Source organism: Dipodomys ordii, unplaced genomic scaffold, assembly GCF_000151885.1.
Source record: "Dipodomys ordii isolate 6190 unplaced genomic scaffold, Dord_2.0 Scaffold14, whole genome shotgun sequence".
Taxonomy (NCBI): Eukaryota; Metazoa; Chordata; class Mammalia; order Rodentia; family Heteromyidae; genus Dipodomys; species Dipodomys ordii.
Genome location: NW_012267230.1, coordinates 15781631 through 15793875, shown reverse-complemented (window position 1 = coordinate 15793875; position 12245 = coordinate 15781631). Strand labels below are relative to the sequence as shown.

The window sequence follows — 12245 nt, the reverse complement described above, 5'->3', positions numbered from 1 at the left end:
GGGGCGCCTGGCCCGGCCGCCGTGGTGACCAGCCGTGGGCCTGGCGCCCGCGCTGCCCCCGGCCGAGCACGTTGTCAGTGGCCAGTGCAGGCCGCCCTCCGTGTCATCTGCTGGCTTGTGAGGACCTTGTGTCCAGTGTGAGGGGCGTCCTGCACTCAGGACAGCCTGGGGGCCAGGGGAGGTAACACCCCTCCAGGGCGGTGGTCAGCCGTGTCTGGGCTTCCAGGGGGACACAGCAGGGGGAGGCCCTACAGGGTCAGCGAGTCAGGCCTCCCTGCACCCGCCCGTCCCTCCCCCGCCGCGTCCCCCTGCCCGTCCCATGCTGTATTTGGGGACAAGCCCTCCCCACTCCCAGCTGGAGACTCGCTGTCGTCCAGGTCCATGCAGGGCGGCCGTAGGGACACTGACAGGACAGCCGGCCATGTCTGGAGAGCCGCAGGGGCCCCGCGGACGGCCCGGGGTCGGCAGGGGCCTGGGGCCAGCGCCCGCGTGGGAGGCCGGGTCTGGTATCTCGGCGGGATCAACCCCGTCCCCACGCGGAGGTCCCAGCTGCGGCCATGAGGCAACGGGGAGAACGGAGACAGGACGCCCGGCCCGCCCGATAGGGCAGGACAGGCCACCCAGAGAACCTGGGCGATAGGATCAGAGAAACGGCCAGGGCCCTGGGGCCGGCCCGGCCAATGAGAGCCGCGTCCCCGCCGTGGCCAGGGCCGGGCTCGGGGATCCGTTAGGGAGCGGCAGCTGCCCAGGGCTGGTGTTGCAAGAGGGCTGGGTTGGGCAAGCACCGGGCAGAGGGCCGGCGCGGCCAGGCGCGCTGCAGAGCGAAGCCCACAGAGGGCCAGCCCCTGCCCTGGGGTGCGGGGCTTCGTCCACAGCGGTCACAGCCGCTTGACCCGCAACTGCCTTGGGTGCCGGGATGAACCCCGCCCCGCCATCTTCTCCCAGGACAACACCCAGGGTGCGAGCAGAGCCAACACTGGCCGGGTCCACAGTGTGTGCAGGCAGCTGGGCCTCGGGGGACTCCCGTGTCTCTGCCTCGGTCTCCTCTTCTGGAAACTACATGTGGGAGAAGGAAACAGTTCAAACAGTATGCTTGGAGTCTATCGAGAACATTCCAGAAAGGGCTCCGGCCCCAAGAGAACCGTGCACGGTGCTGACCGTGGGATCAGCCAGCTGTTGGTTCCCCGGCGCCGTGGAGGGCCTGGGCCCAGGCACCCCACCTGAGCCCCTCGCCCCAGCCCGGACCGCTGTGGATGTTTGCTGTTAGTGTAGGGTGGATACGCAGAGGGCTTCCTGCGACATGAATCAGGTGATGAGCACAGTTCTTTGTGCTTTGTCGGTCGTGGGGCCTGAACTCGGGGCCTGGGCGCTGTCCCTCAGCTCTTCAGCTCAAGGCGAGCGCTCCACCACTGAGCCGCCTTCCCAGCCCCGACGGTTCTTTTCTGAACCGTGTCCCCCTCCCCCTCGCTCTCTCCCGGTATTTCCCTCCTGTCACCACCCACAAGATGCACAGCTCATCTCCACGTGCTGTGCCGCTCATCTCCACGTGCTGTGCCGCTCATCTCCACGTGCTGTGCCGCTCATCTCCCATTTCCACGTGCTGTGCCGCTCATCTCCACGTGCTGTGCCGCTCATTTCCACGTGCTGTGCTGCTCATTTCCACGTGGTATACAGCTCATTTCCACGTGGTGCACAGCTCATTTCCACGTGGTATACAGCTCATTTCCACGTGCTGTGCTGCTCATTTCCACGTGGTGCACAGCTCATTTCCACGTGGTGCACAGCTCATTTCCACGTGCTGTGCCGCTCATTTCCACGTGCTGTGCCGCTCATTTCCACGTGCTGTGCCGCTCATTTCCACGTGCTGTGCCGCTCATTTCCACGTGCTGTGCTGCTCATTTCCACGTGCTGTGCCGCTCATTTCCACGTGCTGTGCAGCTCATTTCCACGTGGTGTCTGGTGGGTGCCACCGCAGCATTCATTCACCCTGTTCCAGCTCCACGGCTCCCCTCCCCCCCCAGGCACCAGCAAAGTAACAAACAGGACAAGGGGAAAGGAAAACAAAAAACAGCAACAACGGAGTCCCTTGCTTCCTTTTCTTGGAGTTCATTTCACAAAATAACAATCTGAGGCAACATTTCATCGAGTGTTATTTTATCAGCCCCCAGGGGCATAGCTACTGAGCCTCCCCCAACCACCGCTACCGCCGCCTCCTTCCGGCCTCCAGTGTGAATGTCTATAGAGTCCTATATACTTGATTGTAGATATCCCATTATGCGTGCGTGCGCACACACACACACACATGCACACACACACACATGCACACACACACACGTGCACACACACGCACACACATGCACACACGCATGTGCACACACACATGCACACACACATGCACACACATGCACACACGCACACACACATGCACACACGCATGTGCACACACACACACTAATCGCTCCATGGTGCTTTTTCCTTTTAACTCTGAAGTATTTTTTCTGTAGGAGTTTTTTCCCTTTAGTTGTTTTTCTGCTCTAAGGATGTGGGCGCTGTCGACATCGTCTTCATTTTCAAAGCACACGGCGGTGTATGGGCCGTTCCCTGTGGGGAGCAGTTTGGGGGTCCCCAGCCCACAGCACCAGCCACAGTGGTGCCGAGCCTGGGGCCTCGGCGGCTGCAGACGCCCCAGCGAGGTCTGCGGGGTGCGGGACCAGGCTGCGCGGCCTCCGCAGGCCTCCGTGGTGGCTCTGGGCCTCTGCGGACGAGGCGGGAGGAAGGGGCGCTGTGTCTTCCCCTCCACCTCCACCTCACGCCCGTCCGATGCAGCCCACTTTCTAAGTGCTGAGGCCGGCTCTGAACCTACGGCCGGGGCCATGGGACCGAATCTGTGATCTGTGGCTTGTGTGGCAGAGCGGGTGCAGTTTTTGTTTGGTTTCGCTCTGAGTGACCAGGTGGCCGCGGGGCAGAGGTGGCGTTCCTGTCCCCTTGCGGTCGGCTGGGGGTCATCTCGCTGGCCACAGCTCTGAAGAGAAGCTGAGTGCCTTTGGTGTGGATTTAGGGCACAGAAAGCTCCGCCCCTGGGGCCTGGCCCCTGTTAGCTGCAAAGGGGCGCAGGGGACCGGGCCCCGGGCACCCGTGCCTCAGGAGGCCCCACGGGGCACAGGGCACGTGCTCCGAGCCCTGGCTGAACTGAATGTAGCCACTTCCCCGGCCCTCACCGGCAACAGGCGGGGGGTGGGGGGGCAGGAGGGACTTTGAGCAAAGGGACCCCGACCCTGGATCAGCCAGCGAGCCCCCCGCCCGCCCCCCCGGGCCTGGGGAGGACAGCAGCCCTTGAGGGAGTGGGCACTGCATTCCAGCAGCAGCTCGCTTGGGTCTGGGTTAGGGTGTTTGTTCGTTTTACCAGTGCTGGAAGGTTGGTGTTTGTCTGTGGTGGTACTGGGATCTGAACTAGGGCTTTTGTCCTTCTCAGGCAGGTGCTTTACCACTCAAGCAATGACTCCAGCCCCCAACAGCCACGTTGGCCTGGGAGCCCAGGGCCGGGGACAGGGACACAGCGCACAGACGTGCTTGAATGACGCAGGGCTGACCACCACAGGACCCCATCTCTGCAACGTTCGTGCCTTGGTTTACTGTCTAGAACCGGCATGAATGCAGAGCCTGTGGGCGCTGCCCCAGAGAGGAGATCAGTGCTCACGCGGGTGGGGACCATCACAGCATCTTTATTCAGAGGCCAGGAAGCAGAGAGCCTGGCTGGACCCCAGCAAACGTGACCCTGCGCCCCTCCCTTCCAGGAGACAGAGCCAGGACCTGGGCCTGGCCGGCCCGCTGCTTCCTCCCCGGTGGGGGGAGGGGGAGGCTGCCCCGGCTCTGGCCGGGCTCTGGGGTCGCGGTGCAGGAGTGGGCAGCGGTGCCCCCCTCGCTGCAGCAGGCTGGGCTCAGGAGAAGGTTTGCATCTGCCTCTGGATCCAGGGCACGTGGGTCTGGACGCGAACATAGACCCCGGGAATGTCTGGTAGGGCGCAGCCGTAGCCCCAGCTGACCACGCCCACCAAGGTCCAGGCGCCGGACACCTTGGAGACCAAGGGCCCGCCGGAGTCGCCCTGGGGGAGGGAAAAGAAGGGGAGGCCGGGACTGAGGGGGGGGAGGCAGGGGGGGAGGCCAGGACTGAGGGTCGGCAGGCAGGGGTGGGGAGGGGAGGCCAGGACTGAGGGGGGGAGGCGGGGGGGGGAGGCCGGGGCTTACGTAGCAGGAGTCCCGCCCCTCGCTGCCCGCGCACAGCATGTCGGGCAGGATGATCGTCTGGTCTCGGCGGTGGAGCCAGGAGGCCCGGTGGTACTGCCTCTCACAGAGCTGGTCGTCCACCACCTGCACCTGCACCTGCTGCAGGCGGTATGGTGGGGGCAGGGAGGCTGGGGGGAGACGGGAGAGGGGAGGAGAGGGGAGGGCAGCAGAGGGGGGGAGAGGGGAGGGCAGCAGAGGGGGGGAGAGGGGAGGGCGGTGGTGGCACTGCGGGCCTGGCCCGTGCACGGGTCCCTCGGCCCGAGTCCGCTTCCCCACGCTTACCATACATGCTGACGGCGCCCCAGCCCGTCACCCAGCACCGGTCCCCCGAGGCGAGCTCTGCAGAGCCGGACGGCAGTCTGACGGGCTTGACGTTGGCCGAGCAGTGCGCGGGCTCCGCCAGCCGCAGCAGCGCCACGTCCGAGCCCAGGTGGGCGGCAATGAAGTCGGGGTGGACGATGACCTTGCTCACGCCCAGCAGCTGCTGGCCCCCGTACAGGTACACGTCCCCCACGTGCACCCGGAAGGCCGCCGGGTCCGCGTCCCGCCTGGGGTCAGAAGGAGGTCACGCAGGAGCTCGCTGCCCCGGGGCCCGGCCCGGCACGGGCAAAGGCGCGAAGCCCCAGAGCCCGGGAGCCCGGGGCGGACTCACCGGCGGATGCAGTGGGCGGCGGTCAGCACCCACCGCGGGTGGACGAGGGAGCCGCCGCAGATGTGCACCCAGGAGGCCCAGTGGTAGCTGTAGACCCTCAGGCTGACCTGCCATGGCCACCGCCCCTGGGGGGCGCTGGACCCGCCCACGATGCCCACCAGCTCATTCTTGGTGACAGGTGCTGGAAGCAATGCCAGGAGTCAGGGGACAGGTGCTCGGCCCACTGCCCGGTCAGCCAGGGCAGGGCAAGCACCCCAGGACCCCAGGGACCCCCCATGACCCCAAGGGCCCCCCAGAACCTTGAGGCCCCTCAGGGCCCTGACGACCCTCCCCAGGACCCCAGGGACCCCCCAGAACCTTGAGGTGGCCCCAGGGCCCTGAGGACGGGGTGCACAGGCGTCCCGGGGTCCACAGGCTCAGCAGTGGATCCCGCCAGCAAGAAGAGAGTCAGGCCCAGCAGACTCAGCATCTGCGAGGAGACAGCATGGAGGCCCTGTCCGGGAGGCCCTGTCCAGGAGGCCCTGCCCAGGAGGCCCTGCCTGGGAGGCCCTGTCCGGGAGGCCCTGCCTGGGAGGCCCTGTCCGGGAGGCCCGGCGTCCCCGGAGGCCCTGTCCGGGAGGCCCTGTCCGGGAGGCCCTGCCCGGGAGGCCCTGCCCACGAGGCCCGGCGTCCCCGGAGGCCAGGGCCGCGCACGCACCTTGCCAGGTCCTCACAGGTCTGTCCTCCCCAGCCGCGGAGCCCCTTTATCCTCCAGCCACAGGAAGTGGGCAGGGGGCTCGGCCAGGCCGCGGGCCCGGGAGGAAGTGGCGTGAGCCATGGCCAAGGTGGCGGAGGGCTGACTGACGGGTGGACCCAGGGCCTCCCCGGGCCCAGCCCCACGTCACACCTGTCAGCGTCTGCTCACGGGAAGTTCTGGAGAGAGGAGGGCTGGGGCGTGGTCCGTCCACGCGGTCCCGGCCAGGCCGAGGCCCTGCGCTGGTCCCCGCCGTGTGGGGCGCCTGGCCCGGCCGCCGTGGTGACCAGCCGTGGGCCTGGCGCCCGCGCTGCCCCCGGCCCAGCACGTTGTCAGTGGCCAGTGCAGGCCGCTTGTGGAGACTTTATGTCCAGTGTGGGACCTACACAGACACTGAGGGGCGTCCAAGATCCCCGCCCAGGCTGTCTGGGCTCCCTGGGTCCAGGCCAGCCCTGCCTCGGCGGCCAGCGCTGCCACTGAGGACAAACTCCACGGCTCAGGCCGCTTCCTGTCCCCGCTCAGCGCGCGCTGTCCCCGGGCCCAGGTGCTGGGCGGCCGCCTCTGTGGCTGAGGACACTGAGAGACGGTGGCTCCGAGTAGGCCAGGGAGGCGCCCCCCGGAGGCCTGAGGTTCCGAGCCAGGGCGCGGGGAGCCTGGGCGTGGGGTCCTGCCATGGCCAGGCGTGGGAAGCCGTGGTCAGGCCCGGGGCAGGCCTGGGCTTGGGGAGGCCGTGCGGCCGTTAGCGGCGTCCTGACCGCGTGAGGGCCCCGCGGGGTCTCAGGGCCTGGGCCAGGAGGGGCCCTTGGGAGAAGCTGCCAGGAGCGGCTGGAGGGGCATCCCCAGGAGCCGCCGGGGTGGGGAAAGGCAGTGGGGGTCCTTGTGCCCCGAGAGGGTGACGGGGGACACGTTCGGCGTCCGCCTGCCCTGCTGACCAGGAGGGCGGGCGGGGCCCCACATCCAGGCAGCCTGGAACCTCAGGGCCTGGAGACAGGATACCCGGCCCGCCCGATAGGGGAGGACAGGCCACCCAGGGAACCTCAGCGATAGAATCAGAGAAACGGCCAGGACCACCGGGCACGGGGCCAGGCCTGGCCGGGGAGAGCCGCGCCCAGGCCTCAGGGCTGTGAGATAGGACCGTGGCTGCGGGGTGGCCGGTGTGGCAAGAGGGCCGGGTTGGGAAACGCTGGGCAGAGGGCCAGCACAGGGCCACCGCATTACATCATGAAGCCGGCAGGAGAGAGCCAGCGGTCCCCGGAGCCCGGGGGTGCAGGGGGCTGTGACCAGGCCGCTCCCCCATCCCCAACTGTAACCCAGCTTTGTGTGCCCGTGGAGCACCAGTCCATGACAGACCCGGCCCCTCTCCGTCTCCTGCAGGGCCGAGAAAGCCCTCTGCCCTTGTACAAGGTGGAACGGGGCTGGCTGGCCTGGGGGGCACTGCCGGCCCCTCCTCCACCCTGGACTCACCCCTGCCGGCCCCTCTTCCACCCTGGACTCACCCCTGCCGGCCCCTCCTCCAACCTGGACTCACCCCTGCCAGCCCCCCTTGGCTGCTCTGCCCGGGATGCGAAGTGGGTCCCAACGGCACTTGGATGGAGACTTCAGGTCTGGGCCCCATAGAAGCCACTATGATGTAAGAAGCGCCAAGTCCTCCGGGATGTGCCTGGACGCCCAGAACCTTGGCTCTCATTCCAACATGAAGTGCGTTTGTTTCTGTACCCGTGCTGGGGCTTAAACACTGGGCCTGTGCTGTCCATGAAATCTTCTCAAAGCTAGAGCTCGACCACTTGAACAACAGCACCACTTCTGGGGTTTTTTGGTGATTAATTGGAGATAAGAATCTCACAGAGCCAGGTGCCGGTGGCTCACACCAGTAATCCTACCTACTCCGGAGGCTGAGATCTGAGGATCATAGTTCAAAGTCAGCCAAGGGCAGGAAAGTCCAAGAGACTCTTATCTCTAATAAACCACTCAGAAAAAGCCAGAAGTAGTCTTGTGGCTCAAAGTGGTAAAGCCCTCGCCTTAACCACAGAGAGGCTGAGGAACAGTGCCCAGACCCTGAGTTCAGGCCCCAGGACCAGAAAAAAAAAAGTCTCACAGACTTTCCTGCCTGGACTGTCTTCAAACTGTGATCCTCAGATCTCAGCCTCCGGAGTAGCTAGGATCCCAGTGTGAGCCACCAGCACCTGACAGAGATAGCTTTTATTGTAAGAATAATGCGGGGCTGGGAAGGTGGCTCAGTGGTAGAGCGCTTGCCTTGCATGCATGAAGCCCTGGGTTCGATTCCTCAGCACCACATAAGCAGAAAAAGCCGGAAATGGCGCTGTGGCTCCAGTGGTAGAGCACTCGCCTTAAGCTGAAGAGCCCAGGCCCTGAGTTCAAGCCCCACCACCAACAAAAAATAAATAAAATAAAATAATAATGTAAATATCTCTGGTTATAGAGAAGAATGTACGGTTAGTATAAGCTCCCCATGCCCCTACCCGGCGTTGGTGGGAGATGGAGATGGAGGGGTCAGAACTCTGGGGGATGCCCGTGGGCACGATGGCTCCCACACAGTCCCGGGCGTGGGTCTCGGCACCGCGGCTCGGCCATGGAGGTCAGGGTCCCCCCTTCCCTGTGCCTCCACTTCTCCCGTGACACAGCCAGCTCCACAGTTCAAATCCCGCCACGCATCTCCTCCCCCTCCAAACCGAGTGCCCGAGAAGGCAAAGACAGAGCAGACGCCAGCAGCTCGCACCTGTAGTCCCGGCTATTCAGGAGCTTAGATCTGAGGATCAGGGTTCAAAGGCAGAGGTAGGATTACGGGCATTAGCTACCAGCCCTGGAGCTGTCACTGCCTTTCCAATCCTTATGCCTTATCTAGTAGTTCCCTGACCCCTGGGGTGGTCTGCAGGGAGCTGGCAGGCAGGGAAGCGGCCATCCCTGTCCACCTGCCCTCACTTGGAGGAGGAGGAGGAGGAGGAGGGGAGGACAAGGAGGAAAAAGCAGGAGGAAGATGAGGAGGAGGAGGAGGAGGAGGAGGAGGGGAGGAGAGGAGGAAGAGGAGGAGGGTCTTACCTTTCACCGTTACCCAGGACGTTTGCTGTGGTTTTCGTAAGAAGACCCCCAATTTTATCAAGAGTTTTATCTCGATCAGTGGAGGATTTATCAGCCAAAAGATCGGGTGCTTTCTCATCTCTGGAGATCTGGGGCCGGGCGGCGTCTCGTTGGTGTGGTGAAATGTTGGCACCAAGCAGGCTTTCTCCGGCTCCCCTGCTGGGCTTCAGGTGCATTTGTTCCGGTGCCTTCTGCTTGTGGGGGCCTCAGCAGGACTGGGGCAGGAGGACCGGATCCCTGGGAGAGGACTCGGGAGCAGAGGCTGTGGGCCTCCATGTCTGCTGCGGGCCACGGAGGAGACACACGCGTGCACACGCATGCTCCTGCATGCACATCCACTCACGCTCGTGTACACATGCGCCCGTGAGTACACGCAGACACAGGTATAACACACACACGTGCGTGCCGCCGTGACGCGTGTGCACCTGCACACACGCAGGTCTGCCCTGCGCCCGCGGGGCTCCGGGGGCCCAGACACCCCCACAGCCAGCTCCAGTCAGCACAAACCACTGCCTCGGTGAGGCCCAGGAACACAAGCTGCAGATGGGGGCCGCAGATTCCGGGGCTGCCTGGCCGAGTGGGGAGCTCCCCCCAGCCCTCGGGATCAGTGCAGCTGCAGCCCCTGTTCCCGGAGCCCCCGGGCCTGGCCTCCCCCTCCAGCCGGGTCCTCCCCGGGCCTGGCCCCCCCCAGCCCGGTCCTCCCCGGGCCTGGCCCCCCCCAGCCCGGTCCTCCCCAGCGCAGACCCCCACTGGCTCCACACCCCACGTCCCGCTGTGGGGCGGCCAGGTCTGTACTCCTGGTACTGACCGACCGGGCAGCAGCCAGCACCCACGGGGTGGACATGGCCCCCGAGCTGATGGGCTGCTTGTCATGTTCTTGGCCGAGACCCTCAGTCCAGTCCCTGGGGTCGGGAAGCCCCACGCTGCCCCCAGGTCAGCCCGGCTGGGGCGGGAGGCACAGCGGCCCCCAGGCAACCGAGGGCCAGAAACACCCGTGGAGGTGGGAGGGCGCTGGGCACCGGAGCACACACGGCGGGCACCCACTCACCGCAGGCCGGCCCTCCAGCCCTGCGCCTCCGTGGGGAGGCCCGGGACGCAATCACAGGGGCACAGCCAGCTCCCGCGTGGCCTGGAGCCTCGCGGGCTGAGCCTCACACCCTCGTCCCGCCCCTCCGCCCTCGATCACAGGGGCACAGCCAGCTCCCGCGCGGCCTGGAGCCTCGCGGGCTGAGCCTCGCACCCTCGTCCCGCCCCTCCGCCCTCGATCACAGGGGCACAGCCAGCTCCCGCTCGCGGGCTGAGCCCCGCACCCTCGTCCCACCCCTCTGCCCTCGATCACAGGGGCACAGCCAGCTCCCGCGCGGCCTGGAGCCTCGCGGGCTGAGCCTCGCACCCTCGTCCCGCCCCTCTGCCCTCTCTAGGTGTCCTCTCGTCCCTTCCTATGAGCTGAGCCGCTCACATGGTCCTGCACGAGCCAGGAAGTCCCACCCACCACGACACCCCCGCCCCCAGCTCCCCAAAGTCAGCACCCACGCCAGTACATCTGCAGACGCCACTTCCAGGAGGTGGGCTGCTGGAAGACCCCCGTGTCCCCAGGAGGGGAGGGGCAGCGGGTGGGAGACGGGCTTCTCCACAGACTAGGGTCTGGTTTCTCAACTTTAAAAGAAATGTCCAAAAAGAAATGTCCTCTTGGGGCTGGGAAGGTGGCTCAGTGGTACAGCGCTTGATTGCATGCCTGAGGCCCTGGGTTCGATTCCTCAGCACCACATAAGCAGAAAGAAAGTGGCGCTGTGGCTCAAGTGGTAGAGCACTAGCCTTGAGCTGAAGAGCTGAGGGACAGCGCCCAGGCACTGAGTTCAGGCCCCACGATTGGACCCCCCCCCAAAAAAAAGAAAGGAAGGAAGGTCCTCTTGCAGGGCAAGAGAGTTGGTGGCTCACGCCTGTCATCCTAGCTACTCAGGAGGCTGAGATCTCAGGACTGCAGTTCAAAGCCAGCCCCGTCAGGAAAGTCCATGAGACTCTGATCTCCAATGGACCACTAGAAAACTGGAAGTGGCGCTGTAACTCAAAGTATTAGAGTGCTAGACTTGAGCTGAAGAGCTCTGGGACAGCGCCCAGGCACTGAGTTCAAATCCCATGACCAACAAAAAAAAAAGAAATGTTCTCATGACCTGATTTATGTCACTGCAAACCCTCTGTACACCACCGCCACTTCCAGTTTACTGGTTAATTGGCGATAAGAGTCTCCTGGCCTTTCCTGCCCAGGCTGGCTTTGAAACATGATCCTCAAATCTAAGCCCCCTGAGTAGCTAGGATGACAGGCGTGAGCCACCAACACCTGGCTATATAACACCTTTATAATAAGAATTTTTTTTTGGTTGTAGATCTTGAACTCTGGGCCTGGGCACTGTCCCTCAGCTCTTCAGCTCAAGGCGAGCGCTCTACCACTTGAGCTACAGCGCCACTTCCGGTTTTCTGGTGGTTTATTGGAGATCAGAGTCTCACGGTCTCTCCTGCCCGGGCTGGCTTTGAACCGCGATCCTCAGATCTCAGCCCCCTGAGTAGCTAGGATGACAGGCGTGAGCCACCGGGGCCCAGCTAATAATAACAATTTTAACAAAGTAAAAAAAGAAATCAGAGAAAGGCAAGCGGTGGGTTTTAATGTTATTATTTTTAATCCTAGCAGTTTCATTGGCCTGCGGTGTGGACCGCACGGTTTCCGGCTTGGGTTACAGTCTGTCTTCTGGCGTTGCGGGCTGCAGCCAGGCCCCGGTGCGTCTGTGGCGTCTGTCTTGCTCACGGTGAATGCCTGTCTTTCTGCCCTCACTTCCTGCTGTCCGGCCCGGTGTCCCGCCCACTTCCCCCCCCACTCCCTTTCCTCGGCATCTTGCACTTTGTGGTCCTTGTTGGCTGGAGACCAGGAGCTCCTCCCTGTGTATCCCCCCAAGCCCCCTGAACCCGTGGCCCAACCCCGGCCGGCCTGGGCCCGGGCCTGGCCCGCGGGGCTGGCCCTGCCGCTCACACGGTCCTGAACCGGCCGGGACTCCCTGGCCGCCTCCTCACGCCGCGCACGCGCGTGTGAGCTCAGAGCCGTCGGGAGGCCGGAGGTCCCCAGAGGGCAGCGAGGCCAGCCCGCGGGCGCCCAGGACCCGCGTCCCCGCCCTTCACCAGCAGAGGGGGCTCTGGAGAAGCCGCAAGGCACCCCGGCCTGGGAATCGGCCTTGGACCCTTTAGACTCGGAACGGCCGCTTGGTTCAGGGCTGGGCAGGCTGACACGGCTGCGTGGCACGTCCCCCGAAGCAGAGAGCCCAGCACTGCGCCCACAGACCCCCATACTGCAGCCAGAGACGCCCGCGCTGCGGCCAGCTTCCCTCCCCTGCGGCTCGGCCACCGCCGCACAGTTCTGGGCACAAAATTCCAACAGAGAGCAAGGAGGCGGGGTCAGGGCAGGTTTAATGGAAGGCAGGGCGGGCGGGCGGG

The 12245-nt window shown here is 64.7% G+C and overlaps 4 protein-coding genes across 4 annotated transcripts in view; 1 reads left to right on the top strand and 3 right to left on the bottom strand.

Annotated features, from left to right (window-relative positions):
- Positions 1–2875, bottom strand: part of LOC105981924 — a 5470-nt gene extending 2595 nt beyond the window's left edge. Inside the window, exons 1-3 of the mRNA XM_013011274.1 lie at positions 2453–2875; positions 894–1056; positions 253–814 (exon numbers count right to left, since the gene is read on the bottom strand). Of these exons, the coding sequence (XP_012866728.1) occupies positions 253–814; positions 894–1056; positions 2453–2875 (1148 nt within the window). The remainder of the gene's footprint in view (positions 1–252; positions 815–893; positions 1057–2452) is intronic.
- Positions 2876–3710: 835 nt separating this feature from the next.
- LOC105981959 (serine protease 29-like) lies at positions 3711–5656 on the bottom strand. The gene is made up of 6 exons (XM_013011311.1): positions 5634–5656; positions 5294–5405; positions 4937–5117; positions 4567–4832; positions 4246–4412; positions 3711–4103 (listed from the first exon to the last, which is right to left on the bottom strand). Exons 2-6 carry the CDS (start codon positions 5403–5405, stop codon positions 3939–3941), a joined length of 891 nt encoding a protein of 296 aa, XP_012866765.1. The 5' UTR covers positions 5634–5656; the 3' UTR covers positions 3711–3938.
- A 752-nt stretch (positions 5657–6408) lies between these two features.
- The window catches only part of LOC105981923 (mastin-like), a 7523-nt gene continuing 1686 nt past the window's right edge, over positions 6409–12245 (bottom strand). The window contains exons 5-6 of the mRNA XM_013011273.1: positions 11934–12168; positions 6409–6650 (exon numbers count right to left, since the gene is read on the bottom strand). Of these exons, the coding sequence (XP_012866727.1) occupies positions 6409–6650; positions 11934–12168 (477 nt within the window). The remainder of the gene's footprint in view (positions 6651–11933; positions 12169–12245) is intronic.
- Ube2i (ubiquitin-conjugating enzyme E2I) overlaps positions 9169–12245 on the top strand; it is a 26774-nt gene continuing 23697 nt past the window's right edge. The window contains exons 1-2 of the mRNA XM_013011318.1: positions 9169–9182; positions 11892–11911. The gene's annotated coding sequence lies outside the window, so the exon portion shown is untranslated. The remainder of the gene's footprint in view (positions 9183–11891; positions 11912–12245) is intronic.

Coding starts and splice junctions, on each gene's coding strand:
- LOC105981959 (XM_013011311.1), bottom strand. CDS start 5,405: ATGCTGAGTCTGCTGGGCCTGACTCTCTTCTTGCTGGCGGGATCCACT. Junction 4,833..4,936: donor GCCGCCCACTGCATCCGCCG/GTGAGTCCGCCC, acceptor TTCTGACCCCAG/GCGGGACGCGGACCCGGCGG. Junction 4,413..4,566: donor GGGCGCCGTCAGCATGTATG/GTAAGCGTGGGG, acceptor GTCTCCCCCCAG/CCTCCCTGCCCCCACCATAC.